This window comes from Aulonocara stuartgranti (genome assembly GCF_965226115.1).
Source record: "Aulonocara stuartgranti genome assembly, chromosome: 11".
In the NCBI taxonomy this organism is placed as follows: domain Eukaryota; kingdom Metazoa; phylum Chordata; class Actinopteri; order Cichliformes; family Cichlidae; genus Aulonocara; species Aulonocara stuartgranti.
Genome location: NC_138947.1, coordinates 25,048,060 through 25,066,988, shown reverse-complemented (window position 1 = coordinate 25,066,988; position 18,929 = coordinate 25,048,060). Strand labels below are relative to the sequence as shown.

General features: G+C 43.2%; 1 protein-coding gene across 6 annotated transcripts in view; it reads right to left on the bottom strand.

Moving 5' to 3' along the window:
* The window catches only part of triob (trio Rho guanine nucleotide exchange factor b), a 113,032-nt gene that overhangs the window by 2,817 nt on the left and 91,286 nt on the right, over positions 1-18,929 (bottom strand). For 4 of the 6 annotated variants that reach the window (XM_082551188.1, XM_082551189.1, XM_082551190.1 and 1 more), the window contains 23 exons: positions 9,355-9,641; positions 9,104-9,274; positions 8,049-8,144; positions 7,573-7,721; positions 7,337-7,403; positions 7,134-7,237; positions 6,937-7,006; positions 6,751-6,840; positions 6,548-6,640; positions 6,417-6,467; positions 6,197-6,274; positions 5,747-5,938; positions 5,413-5,590; positions 4,382-5,280; positions 3,075-3,328; positions 2,823-2,952; positions 2,705-2,732; positions 2,429-2,591; positions 2,080-2,201; positions 1,872-1,950; positions 1,190-1,390; positions 949-1,087; positions 639-825 (listed from right to left, as the gene is read on the bottom strand). In XM_082551188.1, the coding sequence (XP_082407314.1) occupies positions 639-825; positions 949-1,087; positions 1,190-1,390; positions 1,872-1,950; positions 2,080-2,201; positions 2,429-2,591; positions 2,705-2,732; positions 2,823-2,952; positions 3,075-3,328; positions 4,382-5,280; positions 5,413-5,590; positions 5,747-5,938; positions 6,197-6,274; positions 6,417-6,467; positions 6,548-6,640; positions 6,751-6,840; positions 6,937-7,006; positions 7,134-7,237; positions 7,337-7,403; positions 7,573-7,721; positions 8,049-8,144; positions 9,104-9,274; positions 9,355-9,641 (3,828 nt within the window). Of the gene's footprint in view, positions 1-638; positions 826-948; positions 1,088-1,189; positions 1,391-1,871; positions 1,951-2,079; positions 2,202-2,428; positions 2,592-2,704; positions 2,733-2,822; positions 2,953-3,074; positions 3,329-4,381; positions 5,281-5,412; positions 5,591-5,746; positions 5,939-6,196; positions 6,275-6,416; positions 6,468-6,547; positions 6,641-6,750; positions 6,841-6,936; positions 7,007-7,133; positions 7,238-7,336; positions 7,404-7,572; positions 7,722-8,048; positions 8,145-8,191; positions 8,755-9,103; positions 9,275-9,354; positions 9,642-18,929 lie in introns of those variants that run through there. The other 2 variants (XM_082551192.1, XM_082551193.1) reach the window with 2 other exon arrangements.

Sequence of the window (18,929 nt, the reverse complement as noted above, 5' to 3'; positions counted from 1 at the left end):
TTAACTCATTCAGCTCACTTTTAAATCCCCTTTGATAATTAATATAGCTTTATATTAAACAATCATGCACAAAAGCAGCTTCTGCAGCTGCTAAAATATTATAGCACCAAGACTACAACAATAACAATCCTCTGTTAGATAATTTGCCTGCTTGTTGAGGCTTTCACTGCATTATTGTAGGGTCTTTACCTTACAACACAAAAAAGCCTATAAATGCCATATAAACAAAACTGAACTGAATCATTCATTTTACACTGCACTCCCTTACGCTGTACTAATATATACATTTTTCTGATGAAACTCATCATCTACATACATAGCAGTAAAATATCACTTGAATTTAAATCACTGAACTTTGCATCCCCAGAGAGGCTGACTGACTGCACTGCAGAGGAAACACTTGTGTTAACGCACCTGGCTTAGAGATTGAGATGATAGTATCGCATGGGAGTATTTCTGTCTATTTTTGTGTCTTAGTCAAATATCAATAAGCAGCCTTTTGCACATACTGACAAATAAGAACAAAGGAATGTGTATTTAATACTATTACAGTGGGTTTCTGCTGCTGTGATTGTGTATTCGAGTACATAAAGGGTTCTCTAATGCAAAAATCAGCAAGATACAATTTCTCTACAGACCTAAGCTCCAGAGGTCAGACGTCAGTGAGACGGGCTGACCCAGGATCAGTTCAGGAGCAGAGAACTCTGGGCTTCCCAGAAGAGGATGGATGTAAGAGGAGGGGGGGTTCAGTTGAACAGCATCACCAAAGTCTGTCAGCTTGATCACTGGCTGGGAGGACGCATGTTCCACCACAATGTTTTCAGGCTGTAGGAGCAGGATAGGAGGATATAGGACACAATCATCAGACCTAGAGAAGCACAACAGCAGTGCAACAGCTTCCCCAAAAAAAGGTTTAGATTGTAATGCTTTGTTTGTTGAACTGTTTACTTTGAGGTCAAGATGTGCTATCCTCCAGCTGTGCAGGTAATGGAGAGCTTCAAGAATATCTCTGAGGTATAAAGCAACTTTCTCCTCCGTCAGGTTGCCCCAGCTCACGATGTAGTCCAGGAATCGCCCCTGGTCTGCCCTGATAACACAAACACAACATGCATTTTATTTATTTTTTTTTTTAGAGACAAATCTAAGTATGTTTTTCAAACAGATCAGATGTCACAGTCGTTTTACTTACATCTCTAGTACCAGTACGTAGCTGCTGGCTGTCTCATACGTGTCTAGCAGCTTGACCAGATTGGGATGGTCTAGATTCTGGAGGAGTCTGATCTCCTGCAGGACCTGTTCTCGACGCAACAGCTTCTTGTTAACATGCTTTGCTGCAACTGTGCGTTTACTCCCTCTCTGGTCGCATCGCTTAGTCACTGAGAACCGACCCCTGCAAGGCAAAAATTAGTAGTTAGTAAACTGAAACTTGAGGAATAAGACATTTCATTTGTGACTCACTTTTTAAAAATATCCTACATCAAATTTATAAACTATAACGCCCAATCATGACTGGTGGACTTGGATGTATAATGTCAATCTACTTCTTTGTTGATTATCTATATCAGCTTGTCCAATGTACAACCTCATTTCCAAAAAAGCTTGTGACACTTTCTGAAAATGTCGTTTCTCATTGCTTAGTAAAGTTTGAACTTGTATTTGTGAATGCAGTCACAAATTGTGTTAAATGATTTGAATATTGCTGCATTCTCTAACCAGCTACTGAGGAATAAGCAACTCATTCCTCATTTAAATACCTTCACTTGTATCATCTGTCGCTACTGCTATTACTACTACTACTATATATATGAGTGCTGCTCCTAATTTATTAGCTTTGATGTGGTCGAGAAGCACTGCGTGACAGGAAAACACACCTTCCTAGTTCAGTAATCTCTGTGTACTGGGACTCAAAGCCGTTTTTCCAGAGGAGTTCGCTGCCATCGTCAGGGGTTCCTGAGACAACACAGTGAATTCACAATGATTCAAGTATCAAATGTAAAAATTATAAAATCAATGTTTTAAATGTTTCAAACACCTGCGTGGCATAATATCAAGAGACATACACAATGACAGGACTCTGACCTGACACTCTAAGACTGGCAGAAGAGGTGACAGCGCCTGCTATGTTTGTAGCAACACAGGTATACACGCCGCTGTCCTCTACAGACGCGTCCGTGATGCACAGGGACGCCTCTCCGGTCTCACTGCAGAAATGGAGAATAAAAGGAAACAAAGCATTAAGTGAAATTCACAAACTGATACTGTAATTTGCACAGAGTTATTATGACTTCATATTCTTTTTTAACAACATGAATGTGTTAACTGAGTTTGTTAGCAGCACATCTGCACCTTTACGTCACAGGCTAATGTAAGATTTGGATTTTTCTAGCTAAAAATCAATAAAAGAAATTCAAGTGAGCCCCCCCCACACCTGTAGGTCATGCTGTATTGTCCGTTGTTGCTCAGAGAGTTGTTGTCAGGGCCACGCCAAGTGATGGTTGGTCGGGGGCGACCGCAAACTTTACACCTCAGAGTAACTGCATCGCCACTCTCACATGTTGCATCACTAACTGGAATGAGGAACTCTGGGGGACCTAAAAACAACAACAACAAAAACCCAGTGAAGCTTATTGTTTATCTTTTTGAATTTTTATTCCAAATGCAAGGAAAGATTTGCTCCTTGGCTGAAGCAACAACGTGCACGTACCTTCATAGATAAAGTTGGGATTCAGAAGCTGAAATGACAATTTGAAGACATAATTAGATTTCTTGCACAAATTGCAGTGGATGTCGGTGGGGTGGCGTTTAACGTGACACTTTTCTACCTTGACAGAGACTTTGTTGGCCAGGCTGTCCTGAGACTTTCGGTAGCCGTTCTCAATTTTCCTGCCCTCCTTGTCTCTTTTCTCAGACTTCCGGCGAATGCGCAGTGCTGTGTGCCACGATAATGACTTTCTAAACAAACGCAAGAACAAAAATCGAGAAGTTTCAGGTTTCACGTTTACATAATCGTAATCACTATGACTGTCGTGTTTTCTGTGGCAACCTAAAAAGGAAGGAAGGCTGCTTATGCTTACTTTATGGTGCCTTCGGAGAGCTCGGGTGTGACTGAGGATGAAGTGTGTCCTAACACGTAGCCAGGGATCCAGCCCTCAGCCGCAGGGCAGTGCTCATTGGCTGCCCGGTACACCAGGAACATGTTCTGCTGGTTGCTTGCTAGCATTTGGACCACCTCACCCTGCACCACACTGATCTCATCCTCCTTCACTGCCACATAATCCTGAGTCACCAGCATGGTGGACACGCTGCTGCTGCTACTACTGCTTTCACTCTGTCAGGAGGAGAACACATTAAATCATGAGTTACTGCACACATTAACACACATGAAAATACATAAATGCACATATGTCTAAAAGGGAAATGTTACTTCACACCAATCAAATGGATAGTTTGATTGCAGGGAACATGTATAAAAATGAAATTGAGAATATGTTGAACGCATGCAGTGCAAAATGCTTTTTTTTTTCTTCTTTTTTTGAAAAAGCACTTGTTTGTATTTAGAGCAACGGGCTGACAAGTTAGACTGAGAAGTTACAAAAGCACAGAGCTTATGATCCCCCCGGGCAGGGATGATGAAATGAGGAACTTTATGTTTTCAAAGACAAAGACGAGTTTTCAAGAAGAGGTGCTGAAGACACTTTGAAACAAACAGGGCAGGTTGTGCAAACAAGCTTTTAGCCTTTGTGAGGTGAGAAACCATCTCACCAGATAAAAAGCCATTTCAAAAAGAAATTCTGTTGGTACTGTCAAACAAACAAGGCAGGTTGCGGAAAACAAAACGCTGTTTGTGCAATCATAAGGTTAATCTCTGTGAAGTGAGAAACCATCTTACCAGAAAAGAAACGGCTTTTTTGAAATGTGCTAATGTTTTCAAAAACCAAAGAAAAAAAAAACGTCCCATAGCTTTTGAAAGGAGATTGGAAGTTATCACCTAACGGAAAAAAGAGATAACATGTTTTTGAAATGGCACTTGTTAATGTTTAGTAGCTACAGTTGGAAAGCAAATGCGTACTGAAGCTCAGAGAGAGTCTTGAAAAGCAGATACAAGTTTCTCTGTGACTCAGATCCACACTGTTAGTAGTTTCCGGAAAGGCAAAAAATCTCCCTCACACACACTGTCGGTGAAGTTAGTGCACTCAGATAGGTGTTATTCTTCAGTCATTCAAGTGTTTCAGCAGCAGTAGTAGTTGTTGAATTTAAAAGCCATTCTCAGAGCCAGCGGCAGGTTGACTGACTGGCAGACAGGCAGCCACTAAGGGTGAGGTTAGTGACTAGTAAGTACTCTAGGCCTCGCTGAAGCCTGGGCCTCGACTTGGCATCTTACCCCGTTGCTCTGGGTGGAGTGTATGGAGTGCTCGCTGGTGGAGGAGCAGGTGCTCATGCGATCTATGTCCTTACTGTGGCTGGAGTGGCGGTGATGAGAGGGAGTCCCGTAACTTCCTCTGCCCAGAGAGTCGCCTCCACTGCCACCATTGTCACTGGGGTAGGAGAAGGAACCTGGCCTGCTGGCAGGAGAGGGAGGCAGAGCGGGGACTATGGCCCAGAAAGCGTTGCCTTTATGAGCTGGGCTGGTGGGGACGAACGCTTCCTTTCCTCCTCCTCCTCCGGGAGTTTGAGGTAATATCAGAGGTGAAACTGTCCCAACTCGAGGGCTTTTGAGATGAAAATTCAGAGGAGCTACTGGCATCTGTGGTCTGCTGGCCATTTGATGCTTCGGCATTTCCTCTGAGCCTCCGAGAACCTGTCTGACACTGCTGTCCATACTACCTGATGGCCTGTTACTGTTATTACTGTTACTTCCATGAGGACTATCCAGCATCCTCATCTTAGGGACCTCTGAGGCTAACAGCTCTCCATTAGCTGTGTTGCCTGAACGGGGGTTAGAGGAGAGGGACTGAAGCGGCTGTGGGTGGCAGAGTGACCACATACCTGCTGATCTGTCGGGACCCTCAGGGCCCGGGGGGTGATGGTGGTGAACAGGCTGGGGGAGGCGTGAGGACGGCTGGGGGATGCGAGATGGTCGGGAGCGCGGGCCGCACAGGGAGGAGGCGCTACCCCCTGATCCTCCAGAGCTGCCTTCGCCGCCACCTCCTCCCCCCATATTGCAGGTACTGTTGGAGCTGCTGCCTCCTGGTAGACCTGCAGTACTGCTGCTGCTAGGTGGACCGCTTGGCCCACCACCTCCCACATGGTTCCTCTGATACTCTATAGGTGACGTCAAAGCTGTGGGAGCAGACAAGAGGTTTTTTTTTTAACAACTTAATAGCCCTCTTAAACTAAAAGGACCAAGAGTGTCAAAATGTTTTATGTAAAAATGTAATTTTGTGTGTTACAGTATTCACAACAATTTCTTACCATTGAGGAAATTTCTCTGATTCTCCAGGATCTGGCTGACCTGATGGATCCAGACTTGACTGATTCCAGGACTTGGTGAATGGAAAGTGTACCTCTCCAGGTTGCCACTAGATGACCTGGAGGTCAGTGTGAACTTGCAGGGGTCATCAGCATTTTCTTCTAGACCCAACCAGCTCACCTGAAGTTATGTGGCAGGCAAGGGTAAAGAGACAAAGATAAGAAAAAATATATAGATATGAAATAAAATAGAGCAGGTTTAGCTTCATGATCAATAGGGACAATCCAAAGTAAGTCCACAGTTGGTCTCAAAGCTATTTAAGTGAGCTGTATTCACCTTAATGCTGTTCTTGAAGAGGTAGCCAGGAGTAGAGAAGCCCTTCTTTTTGTCCAGGGGTTCACTGAAGATAACTATCTGCTCAAACAGAAACACTCTCCTCTCTTTCATCCTGGATAGGAGCCCTCCGTCCTGGTCTGAAACCATGAAAGTGTCTTGGAGAAGCAATCTGCCCTGAGCCACAATTTTACCCTGAGAAACAAACAGGCAATCCAAAGAAAGTTCTAGATGGTGAAGGAGTTTTCTTAAATAGTTTTATTTTGGATAAGTTATTAGAAAAAATGAAAACACACAAAATCCGACAACAAACTAGAGCTGCAAAAACAAGCGCACACTGACACCTAGTGGCAGTTGCCTGAAGCAAGACAAAAAATGTGAAGCATTTACTCTATTGTATTATGTATTTTGGAAACATTCACACACTATCAGAGGTACCAAAGGGAGACTTACATCAAAGCCTTGAAGGCGCCCAACATTCATCATGTCATTGCAGCGTTTTGGGACCACGCACATCACTTCTACAGCTTTCTGTGGAAGAACACGAGAGAAAAAAAAAGTTAAAAACTACTTATCTAGTTATGATACTTTCACAGCATTCATTGGAAAACACAACAGATTATTATTGCTTCATTAGTTTTGTGCTGAATCCTGGGCTTTTTCTCGATTGTACCTCCAGCTCTGTGGCATCCACTCCAGCCTTCTTAGAAATTTTAAGAAGATCCTGTGAAGAAGTTAACAGAGGTAAGGAGAGAAATTCAGACTGCGTTGATCATAATTTATGTTGTACAGAAAAAGATTTACCTTCAGTAGCAGTTGGTACTTCATTATGCGCTGGACAGGTTTGATGAGTAAGTCAGTGAGTTGCAGTCTGTGTCCCAGTCGCTGCTTCAGGTCCTGAAGAAAAATAAAAATCTATCATGTCCGGGACCTGACTCATGACACGGACAATACAATACAGATAGCATGCTGTGGCTATGAGGTGCAAAATGATTAAACAATCTTACCTCAAAGTACGTATCAATATACTCCGACACGATGTGCTCAGACTTAGGCTTGTTTTGGCAGTACACAATATACATGTGCAGTCTCCGTTCCTGTATTTGCAACAAAAACAGAAAAGAATATTACAGATAAGAACATGTAATACCCTCTTTAACAAAATCATGCTGCAAAACTAGTGCATTTCTTACTTGTTTGACAAATAACGGTCCCAGCCGGTCAGGATCCTCCAAACACTTTTCAAGTTCTCCCAGGAAAAAACTGTGAATGGATACAGACATGTGATTTAACCTGCCAAGAAACAGCATGTTGACATTTTCTTTGTATAATGCTGCATATGCCCTGAAGCAGGGGCAGGTACTACAGCTGAAGGATTCTGCCAGCGTACTCTTTGTGCCAGTCATAGATCTGATGGATGTTTCCAAAAACAATCTTGTCTTTTCCTTTCATGTCATCTGGAACTCCTTCCTCTTTCATTCTGCTCATGTAGCCCTGAAAGAAAGAGCCACCCAAAGTGTAAGAAGCACAAGCAAACGCTGACCAACAACTATGTCCGAAAATTTATTTATCCAGATTGTCTTCTTTTCTTACCTCCACCACTGATCCCAGGTCTCTGACATAGTCTCTCTCAGTCTCCACCAGCTCCAGAAGTACATAACTGAGAGAAAGAACACACAGAAATTGTCACGTAAGACGAATGCAACGCTCAGCTGTGGATGAATATCAGAAATGCTCCATATAAGCACACGAATGAGGACAAACATCATTTACTGTCTGGGTTCAAGTAGCTTTTATTTATAAAAACACCAACAGGACTTATAACTCACTGTCTTCTCTTGAGGAAGCCAGATTTGCGCTCGTCCACCTCGTCGATGGGTGAGGAGGAGGAGAGGAGGGAGTTGTCGGAGGGATTGAGAGAGGGAGAGCTGCTGTCACCTTGCTCCACCAACAGAGAACTGGGACGGTCTTCCAGTGACTGAATTAAAGAATTAAGAAATTAAGAGGCAGAAAAATATGTTCCACTTACTTATCTTTATCGAAATGAAGCATAATATACGTGGAGGCCAGTCTGCATGAGTATACTGGGGATATTCGCCAGCGTGCAGTGCCCATTTGTTGGAACAGAGGACAGCTGGGATAGTTAGTCACAGTTTTGACAGATGACTTGCTGGCAATGATGCCATTCTCTGTCACTAACACCAGAAAGAAAGCGTGCGCTTGTATCTACATCTATTAAAATTGTTCTGTGTGCAAGTGGGCCTCATTTGCAAGTATTTGTGAGTGTTTATGAAATCCATCTCACCATCTTGCTCTTCACCAGTTCTTCGATGGCACTGACCAGTTCAGCCGCACTGGGTGTCTCCGAGCTACTGGGACGGCCAGACAGCCGAGATGCAGACTGAAAGAGAGAGAAGAAATGGAAGGAATAAAGAAAACTAACGGTTAATCTTCAAGACACTGTGAATGGAGAACTTTTAGGTGTTGCATGCATACAGGAGTCATACATTCTTAGAGACTTGAGCTCACCATTGTCGTGATTTGGACCTCGATATTCCACATGTCCAAATAAAGACTTGGTTTGTGTGATCTCCCTAATAAAAGGGTTAATTGGGAGCCAACTTGGAGCCAATCACAGACTATATTCTTGGGAAAACAGGGGTTATGAGGTGGGTTTAGGTCAGGGGGAAACTGTGATTGGAGTGCTCTTCAAGCACACGCGCCATAATTGGTCAAAAAAATACTCCATTGGACGGAAAGTTTGCCTCTGCTACAGAGCTTAGTCGGAGGCACAAAGGGCAGGGCGAGATTTAAACGATCCACAATGCACAACCATTTAATGTCACAGACATTTTGCTACTGCAAAGACATGTAAATGGATTCACTTCAGCAAAAAAAGAAGAAAAAAAAGAAGAAAAAACATGCAGAGGGAATTTAATTAGACAGAAAGGAAAGAAAGGAAAAATCTAGATAGGATCATTTAGAGGGTTTCACATGGACAGATAGGGAAACTGGGACAGAAGAGAAGCAGAACAGAAATCAACATAATGCTGAAGGAGGGAACATGCAACCATTAAGAAAATAGGAGAAAACAGGCAGAGTTATTAGTGCCAAAATAAAGTTAAGCTGTTATTTTAAGCTGTGAGTGGAGGAGCAAGTTAAAAATCTTGCTGCCTATGAGTCATGTGGATTAATAACAGAACAAATACAAACAGAAATAAACAAAGAAAAAGCTCAAATATTTGTCCACTTTATGCTGTTCAATCTATCTTACTGTCTCTCTTGCTGATGCACATGATGAGCTGTTGTGTGTACATCATATATTTATGACTGCGTCTCGATTGCTCTGCATGTCCCCACCTTGTCATCCTGAGAGTCGGGCTGAAGCAGGCTGTGTTGCTGAATGGCCATTGGGGGAGGCAGCGGGACAGCGTCCGCCCCCTCTTCTCCTTCCTCCTCACCGCAGCTCTGCATGCCCGATGAGGAAGACTTGGACAGGGTGCCGCTGCTCAGCCCCTCATTGCGCATACGCTGGAGAGAAATAAAGAACAAGTGGTAGTTCAGAGTCAGACATGGTCACAGTTATTCAGCATTACGGTGCGTCGTCTTACTTCTTCCAGGGTCTCATCTTGTGGAGTGGCGGCGCTGTCGTCAGAGTCCTTCTGCGAGCCGGGCATCGCGTCCATGTTCTTCCTCGTGCCATCGCGGTTCTTCTTATGCTTGTGGGCGAGCTTTTTGACGTGGCCGTCGGCTTTACCGGAGCTGAGCCGCCGAACCGGACTCGTCAGCCACTTCCTTAGTGTGTTTCCAGGACGTTTGGGACCTGGGGAGCTGTGAGGACCCAGCGTTTGGCTGGAGCCGGGCTGCAGGGCGTCATTGCTGGATACGGACAAGGTGTCTGAATGGACAGAGGAAAGAGAACGAAGCACATCCAGTGTTACTCAAACGAAACGCAAAGAACATGCAACCATTAAAGAAAAAAACAAACTTTTTTCAGTTTTACACTGACTGGCAGATCTTTCAAATCAGGGACTAACAATGGACAGCTAATCCATGTGATTAATGCTATCTGATTGTGCTGTTGTGAAGGTTTGTTTACATCACACATGCTTTTACACTGGCACAAACTCGTCCTGGAATATGCAAGTATGACCCAAATCAAATCTGTCGAATTTATTGCTTATTGCAAAAATCATACATATTCATGTTAAGATGTTAAGTGTCACCAACTCATCTATTTCTGCATTAAACAAAACTCTATGCATATGTAACATAGCCTAGAGGCAGAGAGAAGAAAAAAATAAAGTCAATATATGTTAAAGATAACTGTGGATGTGTTTGTTTGTGCTCTGTGCAGGAGGCAGGATGGCCTCCTCCCCCTCTCACAGTGATGACGGTTCCTCGGGGAATTCTGTAGGAGGAAAGCTCTTTTTCTTCGACTAGAAATGGAGCGGTGAGAAAATAACGCAGTATAAAGGGATGCTTGAGGCTTTGTCTGAGTACTTCAAACATACAGCCATCTGTCTGTCTCACCTGTCTCTGCTCATTTACTCTTACTTATCTCCCTCTAAGCTTAATTTGTTTGCCCTTGTATCACCCTTTATCATTCACTGCACTACCATCCTCCTCTTTAGCTTCCTTTGCTCTCGCTGAAAATGCTGATGGGAGACTCACAAGTCTGACAACTAAACAAGCTTCTGACAATCTCTGAGCAATCTCAGGATGAGGGTGGATATCCTCAAGCAGTTCAACCGAGGGTAACAACCTGATTTAAAAGTTTTTCTCGATCTGCTCATTTCATGAGAGAAAGAAAAACAAAAACCACAAGCAGTGGATACCACAGAATACATTATGTTAATTAATTGAAATTAATTACACTGCTGCACAGTTTGTCAGCCACGGTGGACATGTACTGTTGGACACACTTTCATCCCAAGATTGTTTTATACTATGTTTTTTTTTCTCTATTTGGCCAAATTATTATCAATCACCATGTCAGCTACAATTTTTATGCACGACGGAGAGCTGTAGTTATAGAAAAATTATGAAAGCATCCCCAGTGCATGCAAACATCGTATAATAATAACATAAAATTAGGGATTTTAAACGATACTGTTTTTTTAATCTTAGAAATAATCTAAATGGACAAAAGTACTGGGGCCACAACACATCACACCTACAGGAGCTGTTCAGCCATGCCAAGAAGCTCCCGGTGCAATTTCTCTGCTGATGTTAATGCCAGAGGAGGCTTCAAACTTAGTTATTGAGTCAGCAATAAGTGACTGATAGAGGCTTTTACACACTATGCGCCTCAGCACTTAATGACTGCGATCTGACACTTTGTGGTTAAGCTGCTGTGGCTTCTAAATGTTTCCGCTTTACAAGCTGATCTAGGACAAAAGAGTGACTTCTTGTCGCATCCTCTTTCTGTACCACAATTCACTGAGCTCTTTAGAATGACCCATTTGTTCACATATGTGCGGTAAAGGGACAGAAAAGACCTGAATTCAAAGATTACGAGAGTGTGGGACCCAAAACTTGTTTCCATTTTCAAAGTCTGACCTTTCAGAACAATAGGGGTGGGGGAAAAAATCGATACTGTGTAGTATCGTGATATTTTGTTTGCTAATAATGTATCGATACAGGGACAGCAGAAATCGATATTTTGTTACAAACAATTTTTTCTCTGAAGTCAACATGCTCTGGAGTCAGAGCATGTTGACTTCAGAGCATGTTGACTTCAGAGCATGTTGATCCTTTTTCTGAGCAAGAACCCTGACATTCCTTCACTGTCCAAATGTGTTTAACTTTTTTTTTTGGCAGCAATAAACATGACAGTTTACTTATTTTAATTTAAGACATGTTTAATTTTAATTAAGTTTAAAACTTTTTTATTTAATGTAAAATTATAGTTTTTTTAAATTTACTTTCAAATTCTTCAGTTGCTGAAGGGGCTGCATAGTTTTCATAAATTGCATAGTTCAGAATAGCTATAATTGTACCAGATGGTTGCATTCAGTTAAGTTGGACTAGACTGTAATACAAACCATTCAAGTTTGTCAACAATAAAACTGACTGAAATGAGAGAAAGACTGAGTGTGAGACTTTGATATTAGATAAAATGAATATTGATAAACTTTACCTTTATGTGCAGAATTTAAATATCGCAAAATATTTTAAAAAATCGCAATAATATCGTATCGTGCGTTAAGTATTCTGATAATATCGTATCGCGAGTTGTATGCTGATTCCCACCTCTACAGAACAATGCCTCATTTCTTCATGCTTTTATCACTGCCAATTTAGACTAATAAACAGCACTTATTCTTTTTTTTGTTGAATTTAGAAAACAAGCAAACAAACGAACAAACAAAATGAACTACAGTGACACTGCACTGGCTCTCTGTACCTTATAGAACCCGTTTGTTTCGTTCCCCTCTACATGAGAGACTTCATTTCCTTTTATGTTTCAGCCAGATCACTGCTGGTCCATCACTGCTTTTCAGCAGTGAAACCACCTACTGATTTAACCCCTCATACAGGCTTTCAGTATATTTCAAAAAACAATTTAACACCGGTCTGTTAAATGAAGCGCTTGTTATATTATACCCATAGTTTTATTCATGTTAAAGTCTTTGTTTTAAATCCTATTTTGCCCTCTGTTTTTATTACACTGATTTCTTTAGATTAGAGAGATTAGATAGAACTTTATTAATCCCTCGGGCGGGTTCCTCTGGGAAATTCGATTTCCAAAAAAGCACAGCACCGACAGAAGTTACAGAGTTACAGAATATTATATATATATATATATATATATATATATATATATATATATATATATATATATATATATACACACACACACACACACACACACACATATATATATATATATATATATATAAATACAGAGACAATATAAATAAAATATACGAAGGGGATAAATAGAATAAATAGGAATAAAAAATAAAAATACAAGTGAATTGCACATTTCAAGTATTGAGTCTATTGCACTGTTGACTATTTACAAAAGTATTGCACAAAAGGTATTGCACAGTGAGGTGAAGAGGCACTACAGCTTAGTTGTTCCCCCCTCCTTTGTCCTCCTGTTTCCCCTCCCTCTCCCCTCCAGGCGTGTGGGACAAAGGAGTTTTTAAGTCTGTTAGTTCTTGTCTTTGGGAGAAGCAACCTGTCACTGAACAGACTCTTCTGGTTGTTAATGGCCGTGTGCAGAGGATGCCTGGCATTGTCCATAATGTCCATCAGTTTCTTTAATGTCCTTTTCTCTGCCACTGTCACCAGAGTGTCCAGCTTCATGCCGACCACAGAGCTAGCCTTCCTGATCAGTTTCTCCAGCCTGGATGAGTCCTTCTTTGCTGTGCTGCTCCCCCAGCACACCACAGCATAGAAAAGTACTCCAGCAACCACCGACTGGTAAAACATCCTCAGGAGCTTCCTGCAGATGTTAAAAGACCTCAGCCTCCTGAGGAAGTACAGTCGGCTTTGGGCTTTTTTATACAGGTGCTCTGTGTTGCATGACCAGTCCAGTTTATTGTCCACCCACAGCCCGAGGTATTTGTACTTGTTGACCACCTCCACCTCCTCCCCCTCTATCTGAACCGGCAGTGGACCTGCTCTAGACCTCCCGAAGTCCACAACCAGTTCCTTAGTCTTTGAGGTGTTGAGTTGCAGGTGGTTTGTGTGACTCCATGCGACAAAGTTCCTCACCAGACTTCTGTACTCCTCTTCCTGATCATCCCAGATACACCCCATGATGGCCGTGTCGTCTGCAAACTTCTGAATGTGGCATAATTCAGAGTTGTAGCAGAAGTCAGAGGTGTACAGGGTGAAGAGAAGAGGGGACAGCACAGTTCCCTGTGGTGCTCCTGTGCTGCTGACCACTGTGTCAAACGTGATGTCCTTCAGCCTGACGTACTGTGGTCTGTCGGTGAAGTAGTCGGAGATCCAAGCGACCAGGCAGGGGTCCACCTCCATCCTGTTCAGTTTTTCCTGAAGCATACAGGGCCGGATGGTATTAAAGGCACTGGAAAAGTCAAGAAACAGGATCCTGACCGTGCCTTTTCCCCCATCCAGGTGTGAGTGGGCTCTGTGTAGGAGGTACAGGATGGCATCCTCCACTCCGACACCCGCCTTGTATGCAAACTGTAGTGGGTCCTGAGCATGTTGTACCTGTGGTCGGAGGAGGTTGAGGAAGAGCCGCTCTAGGGTCTTCATAAGATGTGACGTCAGTGCCACCGGTCGGAAGTCATTCAGCTCATTGGGCCGGTTCTTTTTGGGGACCGGGACGATGCAGGATGTCTTCCATAGGGCGGGCACTCTCCCCAGTCGCAGACTGAGGTTGAAGACTCGTTGTAGAGGCTCCCCAAGTTCAGCAGCACACGCCTTTAGCATCCTAGGACACACCTTGTCTGGGCCTGCTGCCTTTCTGGGGCGAAGCTTCCTCAGTTGTCTCCTGACCTGATCCACTGTGACACTGGGAGATGTTTGGGAGGAGGGGAGGGGGGGGAGATGTCTTGCTGCTGAGAGAGGGATTGCAGGAGGGGGGTGTCATGGTGTCAGGAAGGGGGGGAAGCGAGGGAGGTAGGAGAGTGGGGATTGGACTCTGTAGTGAAGGTGAGGGTGAGGGTGAGGGTGGGGGGGTTGTGGGCTGGTCAAACCTGTTGAAGAAGTTGTTGAGTTCGTTTGCCTTCTCCACAGTCCCCCCCACTGTGCTTTTCTTGGTGTTGTGGCCTGTGATGGTTTTCACACCATTCCAGACCTCCCTCATATTGTTCCTCTCCAACTTCTGTTCCACCTTCCTCCTGTAGGTGTCCTTTGCTTCCCTCAGGCAGCGTTTCACCTCCCGCTGTGCTGCTTTCATCTCCTCCTTCACTTTGCTCCTGAAAGCCTTCTTCTTCATGTTGAGGACAGCTTTGACTTCCTGTGTTACCCACGGTTTGTTATTAGGATAACACCGTACCGTCTTAGCAGGGGCGACCGTGTCCACACAAAAGTTGAGATAGTCTGTAAGACAGTGTGTCGGAGGGATGTAAACACACACACAGATCACATGACTGAACTCCCGAGGTAGATAATATGGCCGCAAGCTAACAGCTTGCAGCTCCAGGTCCGGACGGCATACCGAAATTTTAACGGAGACGTGTCCAGGGTTACAGTATCTGTTGTTAACGTAGACAATGAGTCCCCCACCTCTGCTTTTTCCGCTGGCCTGCGTGTCCCTATCGGCTCTCACGGATGTGAAACCGCATAGGTCTACGTTAGCCTGCGGCGTTAGCTCGGTTAGCCACGTCTCCGTGAAGATAAACAAGCTGCACTCACGGTATAGTCTGTGGTTGTTCAGAGCGCACAGTTCGTCAATCTTATTCTGTAGCGAGTTCACGTTGCCCATAATCACTGTCGGGATTGATGGTTTGAATCGCCTCCGGTGATCCGCTCTCCTCGCTCCAGCTCCAGCTTAAAGATCCTTGCTGTTAATACAGCGAGTTAAATTAAAGGCCGTTTCTTGATACAGGCGGTGATGACCTTTTCATTGTGGACACGACTTCCAGTGAGGAAGTGACTGCAAAAATATGTTTATTCATACAGGGGCGATGAGTCAGGACAACACACTCTCCTCCTACATCACTCTGCTTTAAATTGTTTGCATGAAAACACGATGAGCTTGAAAACAAACATCCAGAAAGGAGAACAGAGAGATGTTTTTCATCTTTTAGAAGTTATCTAGGTTTTACAGCTAGACTAAAGGCAAGGTTTAAAATACTCAAATTCAGTCATTAGAGCATTTAAAAAGGTGCAGCTGCAAAAGATTAAGGCACACGCCTGAGCCGAACGGCTTTTATGAATAGCAGGTGTGGAATTTCTGCCGTTCTTCATTGGACGATTTCACCCAGCCTGACTTAATGCAGCAACATGTGAATGTGTGGCCGTCATTAAGCCTCCAGAAGACTTTTCTTCTTACTTATAGAATGTGTTCTTACGTCACATGCAAAGGAATGAAGACAGCTCGGTTCCTCAACAACAAGAATCTCCCACATCAGGCACTGCAAAGGCTTTAAATCCATCTTTACTAAGATTCCTCGCACCATCTTCTTCTCACGGTAAAAATCTTTCAATATGGTGCACTTTGATGGCACAGAAATGAGAACACATGTTTTTTACAGGTTGCTTTCATTCTGTTCAAACATCTTGAAGGGATGGGAAGGGGAAACTTGGGACGCTTTGCAAATCAATATTTTCCACCCAAACACTCTATTTAAAGACAACAGGGGGTGTCGAAGATTTGTGTGTTTTGCTTGAGGGCAACTTCATCGCTTTTGTTGGCTCAAAAGTTTTACGTGCAACCTCGCTGGTTAGAGCAGATTTGTGGGGGAGCTTTGTAAAATGCTCTCCTCTAACAGATCCCCTGCAGTACTAAATGAAAACCAGTCACAATTGCTGGTTACAGTACTACCCTGGAATTTTTTAGTCACGGGTGCATTCACAGATCCTGTTTAAGGCTGTAATTCTGATGACTCAGAATACCTTTGTTGGTCTCCGAGGATTCCAAATCCCTCACTTATGAGTTCTGAATCCTTCCCCAAATCATGTTTACATTTTATCCACTATTCATGCTAAACATTAAAACTACAGGTGCTGACTAGACCTTTGATTTATTAGTGTTTAATATCAGGAAGAGTGTAGGTAAATACCTGCATTAGACAACTGTTGTTCACTAATGGGAACCAGATGAGTCTTTGATACATGTTCACCCAGACTGATAAACTGTAGCAGTTAAATCAAATTTAACCCAAGCTAAAGTGATTAAGGTAACCGCTAAAATGATCACTGAACTGAGAGACCACACTGATCAGCTCCAGCACTTAGGTGAAAACTGCTGCTTTCACTAGGAAAGCACAGAGAATAATAATAATGGATTGGATTTATATAGGGCTTTTCAAGGCACCCAAAGCGCTTTACAATGCCACTATTCATTCACTCTCACATTCATACACTGGTGGAGGCAGCTACAGTTGTAACCACAGACTGACAGAAGCGAGGCTGCCATTTCGCGCCATCGGCCCCTCTGGCCAACACCAGTAGGCAAGTAGGGTAAAGTGTCTTGCCCAGGGACACAACGACCAGGACAGAGAGCCCAGGGATCGAACCGGCGACCTTCCGGTTACAGATGCGAGTCCCAACCCCCTGAGCCACGGTTGCCCAGTGAGGACTTCTCATGAAGAGCAAATGGACTGTGGTTCCTGCAGACATGCGGTGGTTAACAAGCATGAGGTACAGCTACTTGTTTCATAGCCTCACCTTGATGTAATTCAAATAATAGCAAAAAATACTACTTTATAAAACAGTAGCAGTGAGGTAAAACTGTCTTCATAACTGCACTGGAATTTTATAGGTTTGCATATACATAAGCAGAGAATGGAATGTGCTGGTTATTTATTGTGATCAATATGCAGATATACAGTGTGCAAGATATTGTTTACATAAGTAGTAAGTGTGACGCTGTTGATTTTTCACTAGTCCCACCTGTCTCATGCTTAAAAATCTTCAAGCTTTGGCTTGATAAGTGTTAAGTGGCAAACTGAAGATGTTGATCTAACAGGAGTGTAAATGAAAGTGTGAGACACCTCTCGAACAGCTGGTCAGCCTCTCGCTCGTGGGGAAACAAACAGAGGGAAGTGGCAATTTGTTTGAAGCCTTCTTTTTAATTTTATTCTTTTACTGGCAATTATATTTAAATCCATCCATCCATCCATTCGCTTCCGCTTCTCCTTTTTCAGTGTCGCGGGGGGCGCTGGAGCCTATCCCAGCTGTCATAGGGCGAGAGGCGGGGTACACTCTGGACAGGTCGCCAGTCTGTCGCAGGGCCAACACACAGGGACAGACAACCATTCACACTCACATTCACTCGCACATTCACACCTAGTGGCAATTTGGATTATCCAATTAACCTACCCCCACAAACTGCATGTCTTTGGAAGGTGGGAGGAAGCCGGAGTACCCGGAGGGAACCCACAAAGACACGGGGAGAACATGCTCCACACAGAAAGACCCCGGCCTGATGGTGGAATTGAACTCAGGACCTTCTTGCTGTGCGGCAACAGTGCTAACCACCGTGCCTATATATATATTTAAATCACAGAAATAAATCATGTTTTTTGTTCAAATGAGCTATAACTGCATGAACTGTATTATAGGCATCATCCTTGAAGACCTTTCAATTTTGCTGCTAAAAATAACACAGAATGTTCTACTGGCAGCGGGAGCAACAGTGTCCGCTTTAAAGAAGTTTGAGTTTTTCTATAACTTACATTTAGATATTTTTTCTTTATTGTATTATCATTAATTTTATTTTTGGATTTTAAAACGTACTCTTTTACAAAAAAAGCTGAAAAAAAATCTGGTTTAGCAGTTACAAGTTTGATTAATTGCTGACTTCTTAGAACAGTAAATGGCCTGTATTTGTATAGCGCTCTACTAGTCCCTAAGGACCCCAAAGCGCTTTACATATCCAGTCATCCACCCATTCACACACACATTCACACACTGGTGATGGAAAGCTACATTGTAGCCACAGCCACCCTGGGGCGCACTGAGAACAGTCCAGCCTGCAGGCTCATCCTTAGATACAGAAACAGGAATTCGGTTTCTTATTTGCCTAATAAATAACATAATAATATATAATAATATTTTTTTGCAGGTGGTCTAATAAATTGGTTAGGAAGTATACGTACATAGATGAGAAAAACTTAAAATGTATTCTACTTTCTTCATAATTCTGGCTAAACATACAAAACAACAGTACTTGTGATAGACTTCTCAATACTCCTATTCACTTTAACTTTGTGGGCTAATGTCCTTCAGAAGAACCCACCAGATGTTCTAATACTACTTAAGCATTATGTGATTTATCAGCAAGCTTCCGACACAATGTGACAACTCAGTCGATGCTCCTTTACGCTGCTGCAAAGAACATGCTAGATTTACAACTTTATGTGTGTTCTTGTGTCTCTAAGAATAAAAGTGGGGTAGGTGGAGGGGCTTTTGTACAACTGCAGTGATCCAAAAAAGCGCTGTTCAACAGAAGCATGCCTGGGATTCCAGAGGTGTCACCAGGGGAGCATCTTTCATGTGCCCTAATCTTGCCAAGAAGAACCAAAACAAACACACA